The following is a 14,272-nucleotide window of genomic DNA, read 5'->3' as shown; positions in this document are numbered from 1 at the left end:
AACTAGTCCATGCCAAACACAATCCCAAACGAAACTAGTCTCACATGCTGGCTCTTGGCCCATAACCCTCCAAACCTTTCCAATTCGTGTATCTATCCGAATGACTTTTAAATGTTGTAATTGTACCCGCATCCACCACTTCATCAGGAAGTTCATTCCACACGCAAAACATCCTCTGCATTTTAAAAAAAAAATTGCCTCGTCTTTTTTTTTAAATCCCTCACCTCTAACCTTAAAAATGTTACCCCAGTCTTGAAATCCCTCATCCTAGGGAAAAGACAACTACTGTTAACTGTATCTATATCCCCTCATTATTTTAAACACATATTAGGTTGTCTGTCAACCTCCATCGTTGCTCTTTTGCTCTTTAGCACACACAAATTGAGATTTACGTTCTAGGTGCAGTTCATAAGTTTATTTTCAAAACGTGAGCAGCCAATGATGGAATGCCACCTGAAAGGCTGATTAATTGTATCAATGCATCTTGGGAAATTTAGTACTTGCGCATGCGTAGATTGCGCATTCTAAATTCATCTGACTGCTCTAGTCAAAATAGTCAAAACGAAGCTCTGATATGAAGAAAGGCTCAATTAGTTCATGTATTATTCATATTATTAATTGTTTTCACTTCACATTGCTTAAACTTTTATTATGGACATAAACTTCATTTGTTGAAGGCTAAAGTAATAGTAAATAATATTTTAAGAAAATGTTAAGCAATTTGTGGAAAATTATCAGCCACTATGCTTCTGTAACAGCTGTTATCACATAGCTGTGATACTCTACTTCGAAAAGTGTAGTCACAGTGCCATCTACAGACATAACAGGCTCTGAGTTTCATTTGAAGTAGGCACACTGAATCTAAAATGCAGAAGACATTAGTTATCTAATGCCCTTTGTGTATGTAAATACACCTAGGGCTTGGAATGGAAGGAATGATGAAGGTTTATACATGTCCAGCAAATACTTGTTTATTAACATAGAACAAAAACTTTAATGTTTGTTTCTGTCAAAGATTCAGATGTGATTTGCATTCAAATTGTTTATTTGCATGGTTGAGAAGAACAGGGCTGGCAGCTCAACATTCCAGGGTTGAAATGTTTCAGGCGTGATGAGGAGGAATGTTAAAGGATTGGGGGAGTTGTGGTTTCTTTTTAAACCTTCTCTGAACAGGTTGATTTGGGAAAAAAAATGTTATTACGCACCCCTGGTGCAGGTGGGACTTAACTCCCCGACTGGGAGGCGTGGGTTTATTTTACTGATTTTAAGGAGCATGCCACAGCTGCACTAAGAGAGGACATCTTGCTCATCCAGCAAGGCCATGTGGGTAAACCTCAGGAATAAGAAAGGTACAGTCGTTATGATGGGTTTGTACAATAGGCCTCTGTGTAAATTACCACAAGCTACCTATAATTCGTCTACTTATTAAGAAATCTCAGACAATCAAGCACTGAATCAATTACGTAAACTTTATTGCATGAATCAACCAAAATAAGACCCCTCAAGGAAGCAAGTTAAACCTTTCAACTCAATTTAGCTATTACCGATTTTTAATTTAGTTACAATTCCAACCAACAGTGTTTGTCTCTGGATGTCCAGAGTCTGAGCATGGTGCTGTGTTGTTCTTCAAAGTTCTGGCTATTAACAAATCCTGAACTTGAGTTCTTATAGGATTTTCTGTCTTGTGAAGTTTCTGATGTGACATTATTGATCCTTTCAATCTGTTTATCCAGAACATTGATTACACTTCTAGAGTCATCAAGCCTATAAGCTTCCCTGTTCCTGTTCATTTGGCATTAGCTGTCTGTTTGAAAACACAACTTTGCTGCATTTAACTCCTTTACCTCAGAACATTCCTTCTGCAGACAATCTTAATTGCCATTTGTCACAAGACAGCAGTCTCTGTCCCAGCAAACAGCTTGTTTATGTTGCTTTGACGACTCCTTTCCAGGGATGGTTAATTAGCATGTTGCTTTTAATTTCTTTATAACAGTTTCTCCTTGCCCCTTTCCAGAATAACTAACTGTTTCCAGAGATGAAAGTGTTATTGTTGATTTCTTTCAATCCCTGAACAATTATTAAAGTATTGAGGTTTACAGTATCACATGTTGACTATTGGGACAAGAGGTAGAGAGGCAAATATGTAAGTAGATCATGATGTAAAAACAATAGGGTTTTTATAGTGGGTGATTTTTAACTTCCCCCAATATTAACTGGGGCTCCCTTAGTTCCAGGGGTTAGATGGAGCAGAATTTGTTAGGTGCATTCAAGAAGCTTTCTTGAAACAATATGCAGTTAGCCTGACTAGAGAAGGGGCCATACTAGACCTTGTACCAGGGAACAAGCCTGGCTGGGCCATTGAAGATTCAATGGAGGTGCGTTTTGGGAACAGTGATCATAATTCTTTACGTTTTAAGATTCTAATGCAGAAGGATAAGATGGCCCTTGGGTAAAAATACAAAACTGGGAAAAGGTCAGTTACAATAGAATTAGGCAGGAACTGGAGAAATTAGATTGGGGACAGCTTTTTGACAGTAAATCTACATCTGACATGCGGGAAACTTTTAAGGACCAGTTGTTTGGAGTTCTGGACCAGCATGTTTCTGCGAGGATAAAAAATTTGGATTCGGGAACCTTGGATGGTGACAGACGTTGAAAGATGAGTCAAAAAGCAAAAGGAAGCATTCATAAGGTTTAGGAAACTGAAATTGGAAAAGACACTTGAATATATAGGAAGCAGAAAATAACTTAAAGAATTAGGAGCGCTAAAAGGCAGTGTCCTTGGCATTTAGGATTAAGGAGAATCCCAAGCCATTTTATATGTATACTATGAACACGAGGGCAAGTATAGAATGGCTATACCCACTCAAGCACAAATGAAGGAATTTTATGCTTGGAACCAGAGGAAATGGGTGAGGTTCTTTTGAGTATTTCACATTGAATTCACCAAGGAGAGGGACGTGGATGGTGGTAAGATTAGGGAGGGGTATGTTGATATTGTAGGGCATGTCAATATTAGGAAGGAAGAAGTTGATGTCCCAAAACATTTGAGATCGGTAAGTTCTCAACACCTGATGGGACCTATTCCAAGATACTGAAGGAGGCAAGGGAGGAGATTGGCTGGGGCCTTGACGGAGATCTTTGTATCTTCTTTAGCCACAGGCGAGGTCCCAGAGGACTGGAGAATAACCAATATTGCTCCTTGAGAAGAGCAATAGGGATAATCCAAGAAATTACAGGTCGGTGAGCCTTACATTAGTGGTAGGGAAATTATTAGAGAAGATTCTTTAATGGCAGGATGTACTCCCATTTGCAAAAGAATGGACTTATTAGGGATAGTCAGCATGGTTTTATGCGAGGAGGTCTTGTCGCACAAACTTGAGTTTTGTGAGGAAGTGATGATTGAGGATAGGGGAGTGGATATTGTCTACGTGGACCTTACCAAAGCATTGACTGACCTCTTTGGTAATTTATGTAAATGATTTGGATGAAAATCTGAGTTTGCAGACAACACAAAAATTGGTGGTGTTATTGATGGTGAGGCATATTGTCGAAAGATACAGCAGGACATAGATTTGTTGGAAAGTTGGGTGGAGAAATGGCAGATAGAACCACACAAACAAGCTGATGCATTTTGGGAGGTCAAATGCAAGAGAAAAGTATTCAGTAAATGGCAGGAACTTGAGCATTGATATGCAGAGGGACCTTGGAGTATAAGTCCATAACTCCCTGAAAGTAGCAATACGTGGGGTTAGGGTGGTAAAGAAGGCGTACGGCATGCTTGCCTTCATCAGTCGGGGCATTGAGATTGAGTATAAAATTTGGCAAGCCGTGTTGCAGCTGTATAAGACTTCAGTTAGGCTATATTTGTAATATTGTGTGCAGTTCTGGTCACAACATTTTTTTTTCTTTTCTGAAAGTTGTGGAGGCTTTGGAGAAGGTGCAAACGAAGTTTACCAGGATGTTTGCCTGGATTGGAGTGTATTAGCCAAAAGGAGAGGTTGGAGAAACATGTATCACTTTCATTAAAGTGCTGAATGCTTGATAGAAGTATGTAAAATTGAAAGGCCTGGATAGGATGGATAGTTGGAGTCTTTTTTGCAGGGTAGAAATGTCAAAAACTAGGGGACATAGGTTTAAAAAGAGGAGAAATTTTAAAGATGTGTGAATCAAGTTTTTTTTTACTGCAGAGGGCAGTAGGTGCCTGGAACATGCTGGCAGAAGAGATGGTAGAAACAGATACAATAACAACGTTTAAGAAACATTGAGACAGACACATCAACAAGCCGGGGAATAGAGGGATACAAACCATGTGCAGGCAGATGGGATTAGTTTAAAATGGCATCATGGTCAGCACACACATGGTGGGCTGATGCATCTGTTCCTGTGCTGTACTGTTCTATGCTAACTATTAACACAGTAAAACAGCACCATCATGGACCCTAGTCCATTCCACGACCACCAACGCCTTCCACTTCTCACAGTACCTTCCCATGTAACTCTGGAAGGTGCAATACTTGCCCCTTCACCACCTCCCTGCTCACTATGCAAGGGCCTAAACAGTCGTTCCAGGTGAAGCAACATTTCACCTGTACCACCTCCAATTTTGTGTATTGTATTTGCTGCACCCAATGTGTCCTACAGTACATTGGAGAAAACAAATGCTGACTGGATGACTGCTTTGCAGCATATCTCTGGTCTGTGTGCAAGCATGACCCTGACTTTCCTGTAGCTGGTCATTTTAACACAGTGTCCTGATAGAGTGCCCACTTGCCGGTCCTCTGCGTGCCTGCAGTGAATCACAGCACAAACTGGAGGAACAGCATCTCATCTTCAGACTAGTACTTTACAGCCTCAACACCTTCAATTATGAACCAACTCCCATTTCTTTTAGCTTTACTTGTTACATTCTCTATCACAATGTCTTCTGTCCTCTCCCCTCACCTCAATACAATTGTCTGCTCTTTCAAGTCTGGCAATTAGACACACCATTTTACTGACATTCTCACATTCTGATCACTTGATCTGAACTATCAATATCTTTTCTCCACCAGCACTTTAGACCCCCTCCCCAACACATAATTGCTGCCCCCTCCACATTTCATTTCAGCTGTGATGAAGAGCCAGCTAGACTGAACGTTAGCCTGCTCTTTCTCCATGGATGCTGTTTGATGCACTGTGATCTCTAGCTATTGTTTTCAATACAGATTCTAGCATCTGCAATAATTTGCTCCAACACCATCATAGCTAAGTGATCAGAGATAATAAAAGGTTGATCATAAATAAGCAAATTAGAATATTAAGGATGTACAAAAGAGAAGTATGGCACAGGAACAGGCCCTTTGGCCCTCCAAGCCTGTGCAGATCATCATGCCCTGACTAAACTAAAAAAGCAAACCTTCTGCCCTTATTCAGTCCATATCCCTCTATTCCTTCCCTATTCACGTAACCATCCAGATGCCTCTTGAATGTTACCAACACGCCTGTGTCCACCACCCCCTCTGGCAGTACATTCCAGGCTCTTACCACTCTCTGTATGAAAAAGTTGCCTCGCACATCTCCCTTTAAAATTTTGCCCTCTCACCTTGAACCTGTGCCCCCTTTTTAATTGAAACTTCAACCCTGCGAAAAAGCCTCTGACTGTCCACCTATGCCTCTCATAACTTTGTAGACCTCAATCGGGTCTGCTCTCAGCCACCATCTTTCCAGTGAAAACGATCGTAATCTTTTTAACCTTTCCTCATAGCAATGCCGTCGAGTCTGGGCAACATCCTGGTGAACCTTCTCTGCTCTCTCTCGCTGTCTCGCTCTCACATGTCCTTCTGGTAATGTGATGACCAAAACTGCGCACACTACTCCAAATGCAGCCTAAATAGCTGCACCATGTTTTGCCAACTCTTCCACTCCATGCCCTGGCTGATGAAGGCAAGCAACCCATCTGACTTCTTAATCACTTTGGCCACCTGTGTTGCTAGTTTTTAGGGAATTGTGGACCAGCACGCCCAGTTCCGTCTGTATGTTAATGTTCCTAAGGAATCTGCCATTAACAGTATAATTCACACCTCAATTTGATCCCCCAAAATACATCACCTCTCAGTTCTCTGGATTAAACTCCATCTGCCATTTCTGTGCCCAAGTCGTCAATCTATCTATATCCTGTTGTATCCTTTCAAAATGGTCGGCACTATCAGCAACTCCGCCAATCTTCTTGTCATCTGCAAACTTACTAATTAGACCACCCCATTTTTCCTCCAGGTCATTTATATATACTACAAACAACAAAGGACCTAAGACTGATCCCTGTGGAACATCACTAGTTACTGGTCTCCATTCTGAAAAACATTCTTCCACTGCTACCCTCTGTCTTCTATGACCAAGCCAGTTTTGTATCCATCTAGCCAGCCCGCCCCGAATCCCATGTGATTTTGGTTTTTGTACCAATCTGCCATGTGGGACTTTATCACATGCCTTACTAAAGTCCACATAAACTACATCCACAGCTCTTCCCTCATCAATTATCTTTGTCACCATTTCAAAAAAAATGGTCAGGTTGGTGAGACATGACCTTCCCCATATGAAACCATGTTGCCTGGTGCTAACTAGGCCATTTTCTTCCAAATGTGCATATCCCTCAGTATCTTCTCCAAGAACATCCCCACCGCAGATGCCAGAGTCACCAGCCTATAATTTCCTGGATTATCCCCGCTTCCTTTCTTTAAACAAGGGAACAACTTTTGGCTAATCTCCAGTCCTCTGGAACCTTACTGTGTTCAAGGAGGATGTGAAGATATCTGCTGATGCCCCAGCTATTTCTTCCCTAGCCTCTCGCAGTAACCTGGGATAGATCCTGGTTTATGTAGGTGATGGTGTATGCCTACCTTAATGCAATTTAGGAAAACCAAAACTACTTCCTTTTTAATATATTGACATTCTCTAGAGTAATTACACACTCGTCCTTGACCTCAACATCAGTTATGTCCTTCTCCTCGGTGAATACTGATACGAAGTACTTATTAAGGATCTCTCCCACTTCCTGTGGCTCCACGCATAACTTCCCTCCTTTGTCCTTGAGTGGGCCTACTCTTTGCCTTGCTACCCTCTTTCCTCTAATATATGCATAAAAAGTCTTGGGATTCTCCTTGACCCTGTTTGTTAAAGGCATTTCCTGGCCCCTTTCAGCCTTCCTAATTCTGCATTTAAGTTCTTCCCAAAGTTGCTAAAGTTTCTTGGTGGACTGAATGGTCAGAATGTTAGATTAACAGAGTAGTCTGTGACATATCTGCAATTTTGTTTTTTATTTGCTCGTGTAATGTGGTTATCTTTAGCAAGACAAGACATTCTTCTTTATCCTTAAGTGTCCTTGACGAGGTGGTGAAGAGTTGTGTTCAGGAACCATTACAATACTTACCGTGTACTTACCCAGTGTATTGTTAGGAAGGCATTTCCATGATTTTTGACTCCGTGATGAATCGGCGATCTATTTTCATGTTAAATAATGTGTGACTTGGAAGTGCAGTATGTAGGTGATGGTGTATGCCATGTGCCTACTAACGTTTTGTTTTTGTAGATGTCCTCACCTGCTTCATTAATGACCTTCCCTTCGTCATAAGATCGGATATGGGGATGTTCACCAATGACCAGAACAGTTTGTGACTCCTTGGATACTGAAGCAGTCCATGTTCAACTGAATGCGATCTTGACAGTATCCAGAGTTGAGCTGAAAAGTGTTATGTAACATTTGCGCCACACAAATGCCAGGCAATGAACATCTCCAATAATCACCACCCCTTGACATTCAATGGTGTTGCCATCACTGAATCACCCACTATCAACATCCTGGGGGGAGGGGGTTACCATTGACCAGAAACTCCTCCAGACTCACCACATAAATACAGTGGCTACAAGATCAGATTAGAGGCTAGGAATACTGCGGTGAGTAACTCATCTCCTGACTCTCCAAAGCCTGTCCACCATCTACAAGGCACAAGTATGTTGCAATACTCTCCACTTCCCTGGATGAGTGTAGCTCCAACAATACTGAAGAAGCTTGATGCCATCCAAAACAAAGAGCCCACTTGATTGGCATCACATTCACAGCATCCACTCCTTCTACCACCACTGCTCAGTAGCAGCAGTGTGTACTATCTGCAAGATGCACTGCAGAAATTCGTCAAAGATCCTTAGACAGCACCTTCCAAACCCACACCATTTCCATCTTGAAGCATAATGGCAGTAACCGATGGGAGCGCTATCACTTGCAAGTTCCCCTCCAATCTAATTACTATCATGACTTTCAAATATATTGCTGTTTCTTCATTGTTGCTGGCTCAAAACCCTTGAATTCTTTCCCTCACGACATTGTTGGACTAAGTACAACACATGGAGTGTCGTGGCTCACCACCACTTTCTCAAGGGCAACTAGGGACATGCAATAAATTGCTGACCAGCCAGCAACACCTATTTCCCATGACAGAACATTTAAAAAAAAAAGTCATGGGTTTGCTATAAAAGTTGGCAGAAATTTGAAATTATATTTTGTATGATTTAATTTTTTTTTAAAGAAATCTTGATTGCAGTAATCTGAAATGCATTAATGATAGTCCTCTTCTATCTACCTTGTAGGTTGTGAAACCAATTCCAGTGAAAGCAGATGGACCTGAGTTAGGCACTCGAGCATCTGACTGTCACACAGATATGATTGCCTCGTCACAAATACAGCGAGGAAGGCGCAGTCCTTCCCCTGGTAGTTCTTCTTCTGCCACGTCATCGTCATCTTCCTCAAAAACTACTACAAAGTCTGAATCACCTGGTGTAAGAAGGAAAAGGGTATCACCAGTACCTGTAAGTGCAAGAAGTAAGATTTTCTATCCTCTCCAATTACTGTGGAAAAATCTAATTTCATATGCAAAATTTACAGGGTCTAAAAAATAGTTGCTGTGAGCTGAACTTCTTTTAAATATTGCTCAATTAATTAATCAGGTTACCAATATATTTGGCATTAATACAGGAACATTTAATATTAAAATTAGCATATTTGGTATAAATACGTTAGATGTGTCATAGAGAGTGATAGTCATACAGCATAGAAACAAGCCCTTCTGCCCTCCATGTCTGTGCCGACCAACAAACACTACACCAGCTACACTAATCCTGTTTACTTGTAATTGGTCCAAAGTCTACTGTGCTCTTGATTTTAAGTACTCATCCAGACCAATGAAATGAAGAACAAATCTATAAAGATTAAACTCCATTTGAAACATAACAGTATTCCATCTTCCAATTAGTCAGCCATATTGGAAAATAGCAGCCTCTAACTTATTCGTGGAAATTCCCAAAACTCTGTAATGCATATACTGGTTGATGTGATTGTAGTACCAACACTTAACAGCATTTGAGTCTATAGGTGTGAGGCTGGAAAAGCACAGCAGGTCAGACAGCATCAGAGGAGCATGAAAGTCAACGTTTCGGACCAAAGCTCCTCTTCAGGACCCTTCGTGAGTTCTGGTGAAGAATTTCGGTCCGAAACGTTGACTTTCCTACTCCTCTGATGCTGTCTGACCTTCTGTGCTTTCCTAGTCTCACACCTATAGTCTGTGGCTTCCAGCATCTGCAGTCCTTATTATTGTCTCCTCTAACACCATTTGAAATGAAATTGCAGCTTTAAATGCTGCACACAGCAGTATAGATATGTAGCATTGAAACAGACCATTCAGTCCTACTGGTCTCACTGGTTTTTAAGCTGTACAAAAGCCTTCTTCCCGAAATTCATTTAATTCTTATCAACATATACTTCTGTTCCTTTCTGCATCGTACCTGTTAGTTCTCAGCATTTAAGGAAGGCCAGTTGCGCTCATGTGAAATCATTGTGGAAGCAGCAAAAGTTTCTTCTGAATTGTATTTTATTCACCGTTATCTTTTATTAATGACCCTGAGGTTTTGGACTCCCTATTAGTTCACACTCCGCTTTCTCTTCGTTAGAACACAATTAAGCCTGTAAAATCTTTTAGTTATTGTAATCTTTTTAGATCTGATACAATATGCAAACATATGTGTTGATCTAACTAAACCTCAGTTTAACACTAACAGAATACTGATAGGATTCTGGTGAATCCAGTGTTTAAGTTGGTTTATCTATTATGTGTGCAAAGTTTCAGCCTAAATATGTTATTCTCTTCTATCTCTTTCCATGATTTTTCATTTCCTTGAATAGCTGCTGATCCACTTAGTTGAAAGGTTTTCAGTGCTGAATAGACCAATGACCACTCCATCTCCATGTAGTTATAATCAGGGTAAGGGTGGGAAATTTAAAGTTTAACAGTTTTATCATATGCAAACATTTTTTATGCTTAACACCTGGTCCATGGACAAAATTTGGAGAAGCAGGCAGGGTCTGGCATTCTGAGCAGCATTTAACCATTATCTGACACCACTTTTTTTTTTAAAAGAAGGCCACTTTATTTAATAATGTCTTTTGAACCTAAATCTTTGGCAATTAAGCTGCCAATTTTAATAATGTTTCTTCAGAAATAATTAATTGGGCATGAAGTTTTTGAGGTGTCTACAGGATATAGAAGTGAATTTCTTTTATTGGATAGTGTTGAGTACTGAATTATTTCCACCAGTTCTGTAAACATCAACTTACCGCTGTTGTATTTCACACCGGCTCAAGGGAGGGTTGAATTTGAACCTGCATTTCTAACTAATTTTGATGAGGTTTCACATTTCTTGCATTAGTTGTTAATTACCACACAAATTTAAAATGTATTTCAAATTCTAAGGGCAACAATGAAAAAAGATAGAACTCCGACTTGTTCAATAAGAGTTGGAGGTCATCTGAGTTTGGAACCAGTCAAGGAGCTCTTTCTATAGCCTGGTCGTCTTTTGTCTGATTGTTGGAGAACTGAAAATCAGAGGTCAAAATTAATCTACTTCAGGTCACTGTCTATTTTTAACAATACTGTAACAGTGAATAGTGCAGGAAAACTAGCATATAGTTAACCTCAAATTGTCTGCTTTTTGTTTGTGTGTGCCATCCCTCCATCTGCAAAAAGCATCAAATTTTATAAAGATACATTGTGTATTGTCTTTCTAGGTTAGGATTTCCTTCTCTATATCTTAAGTTCATTTGCTGAATGTGACTTGAGCCATATTCTGTTTGTTTGCTAAACATTGCTTTGTGTATTACTAATTTGCCAAGTGTGTGTAGGTTGTAAATAATTGTCGTCTGGGTTTATAAACAGACGGGAGTTTGGATTTCTACTTGCTTTCTAATATCATAAATAATGTAGCTAGGTTGATTGTGTTTGTTTAACATGATTGACCAAATACACTAATTTTGTAGTTTCAGAGTGGACGTGTGACTCCTCCAAGGAGAGCACCTTCACCAGATGGGTTCTCACCTTACAGCCCTGAGGAAACTAACCGAAGAGTCAACAAAGTAATGCGAGCACGACTGTACTTGCTGCAGCAAATAGGTCCAAATTCCTTCCTCATTGGAGGCGATGTTCCTGATAACAAGTACAGAGTGTTCATTGGTCCTCAGGTCAGTTGGATAGCAGTGTCTAATGTACTGTGTTACAGCCATTTTTTTTTTGAGGGAAGAAATTTGCAAGGCAATGCACAGGATTCTCACTATGCTTCTATAATATTGTACTTTAGATATCTTGACCAAAGACTTTTCTAATAAGACTCTGACAAATAATTAGATGATAAATAATCAAGCTACAAATATGATACTATAAGAATATATAAACCGATTTGAGAAATGCAATACATTCTCTTGTTAATTACCATACGCAATGCATCTGTTACAATCAAAGAGAAACGAGTGCTGCAAGGGTTCTGAGATTGACATTTTTTATTTCTATGCCCATAATTTGGGCACCTCCTTAAATTATGTAATTACAAAGTAAACAAAACAAATCATTTTGCAGTAAACTTTTAGGAAACAGGTTATGGGATAAAATAGCATTTTCTCTTTCCTTACTTTGTCCTCTTGACAGGTTTTAACTGATGTCAGCAAAATGTAGTCTCCTGTTTGAGATCGGTCGAATAGAAGCATTTGTACTCTAGCCAAACTTGATGGCTAAACAGATTTAGCTTTTTAAGTTGTGGCTATTTTGGTTATAAATTATGTAGATAATGTAACACTTGCGGTGTGCTTTGGTGTACAGGTACATATCAGGTACTCGTCCATAGGAGGCATGTTGTTTTCGTTTTAAACTGTGTGTTGGACAACCAAATTGAGAGAGATATAGTCAAAGAGTGCCTGTATACTAAATATTGGCATCAGTGACAATAAACTGTCATGAAAACCAGTCAACTCAGCAAACCAGCCAACAACTCCATAAATTTGTCAGTTCATATATGTGGATATTGTCATCTTGATGCTTTATGCATTGGTAAACATTTGGGGGAAGAAAGAAACTGACATTATAGTGGTGGGAAAGGAAGGAGCGAACATAAGCTGTGAATGTACGTTCCTAGCAACTCCCTATGACTTGGGAGCCAATGGTCTATCTACTATCACAGCCACCCTGGTCATCATTTACTGATGTGAATCTCTTCCGGTAAGACAAGGTGGCACCTGCCACCTTAACTATTAACAACCAAGCTACCAAAGCTTGCTGTTTAAATTAGAACACATGACTCCCATATCCATTTTAACTAATTTGAAGAGATACCCTGAAAAAACACACAAAGTTTCTAAGATTTTGGTAATTTGAATAAGTCGATGTTAACATCTACAGTAGGCTCCCCTACTGCTTTCAAACACATTGAAATTATGTTTACTGAGTAAAGTGTGTTTTACAATTAGGTGTCTTTGGTCTACTGTCTATCAAGATTATGATTGTATCTCTTATAGACCTGCAGTTGTGGGCGTGGAACATTCTGCATTCATGTTCTGTTTGTTATGCTGCGAGTCTTCCAGTTGGAGCCTTCTGATTCATTGCTGTGGCGAAAGACATTAAAAAACTTTGAGGTGAGCGGAACAAAAAATAATTGATTCCTAACCTCTCTTTGAGGAGCTGTGAATTTGAGATCTTGAAGATGTACTTAAAGGGGGGGAAAATGCCTATATATAGCACCTTCCACTTTTAAAATTGCTTTACATTCAGCAAAGTACTTTTCAAGGACAGCGACTTGAATTGTAAGAAACACAGTCGCTAACTTCACATAAGGTGCTTAAATAACAAAATAAATGACTGGATAATTTGTTTTTAATTTGGTAATGACAATTGAATACATGTTATGGTTCAGGAAAGTAAGTAGTTCCCTGGGATTATTTACATTTACCTGATAGATGGGGCTTTGGTTAAACATATCAACTGACAGATGGCAGTGTATACAGTTACTTGTCACTTTTTTTCTATTTACAAAGGTGACAAGAAATAGGAGCAGAAGTAGTCTATACAGCCTCATCAGACAGCTCTGTTGTTCAGCATTTTTGTGATTAATCTTCTCCCTCAGCTCTACCTTTCGGTCCCCAATCACATTCATTAATCCCCTAATCTGTCCATCCTGGCTTTAAATATGCTTAATTGTAAAGCATTAACAGCTCTCTGGGGTTGAGAATTCTAAAGAGTCAGAAGAATAATATAAATATTTGAAATAATTTTAGAAAATATTATTTCCAAAGATTTTCGAAGATTTGTAGCTCGGGTTGTGGATGAGGTTGTAGACATGCTCGTCAAGCCAGTGAATTTGGTTACAAACGTTTCGTTACCCTGCTAGGTAATATCGTAATTGCGCCTCCGGTGTAGCGTCAGTGTTCTGTCCTGCTTGTTTATATGCCTTGGTTTGCTGTGGTGGTTGGTATTACTTCCGGTTTTATTTCTCAGTGGTTTGTGCGCAGGGTCCAGTTTAATGTGCTTGTTGATGGAGTTCAGTTGGAATACCAGGAATTCCCTGGCATGTCTCTGTCTGGTTTCTGCAATTATGGAGGTGGTGTCCCAGTCGAATTCGTGTTCCTCGTTGTCCGTGTGTAGTAAGACCCAGTGAGAATTGGTTGTATCTCTTGATGCCTAGTTGGTATTCATGTATCAGTATTGTTAATTTTCTTCTGGTTTGGCCTACGTAGCATTTCTCAGTCCTTACGTGGTATTTTGAACAAAAACAAAGTTCCCGGAAAAGCTCAGCAGGTCTGGCAGCATCTGCGAAGGGGAAAAGAAAGTTAACGTTTCGGGTCCGGTGACCCTTCCTCAGAATGGGTTCTGAGGAATGGTCACCAGACCCGAAACATTAACACTTTTTTTTTCTCCCCTTCACAGAT

General features: G+C 39.9%; 1 protein-coding gene across 1 annotated transcript in view; it reads left to right on the top strand.

Moving 5' to 3' along the window:
• The window catches only part of LOC109930444 (mitogen-activated protein kinase kinase kinase 1, E3 ubiquitin protein ligase), an 85,218-nt gene that overhangs the window by 43,243 nt on the left and 27,703 nt on the right, over positions 1–14,272 (top strand). Inside the window, exons 3-5 of the mRNA XM_048605054.1 lie at positions 8,623–8,841; positions 11,342–11,542; positions 12,866–12,982. Coding sequence (XP_048461011.1) covers positions 8,623–8,841; positions 11,342–11,542; positions 12,866–12,982 — 537 coding nt within the window. The remainder of the gene's footprint in view (positions 1–8,622; positions 8,842–11,341; positions 11,543–12,865; positions 12,983–14,272) is intronic.

This window comes from Rhincodon typus, chromosome 1 (assembly GCF_021869965.1).
Source record: "Rhincodon typus isolate 14 chromosome 1, sRhiTyp1.1, whole genome shotgun sequence".
Taxonomy (NCBI): Eukaryota; Metazoa; Chordata; class Chondrichthyes; order Orectolobiformes; family Rhincodontidae; genus Rhincodon; species Rhincodon typus.
This window is presented reverse-complemented; position numbering and strand designations above follow the sequence as displayed.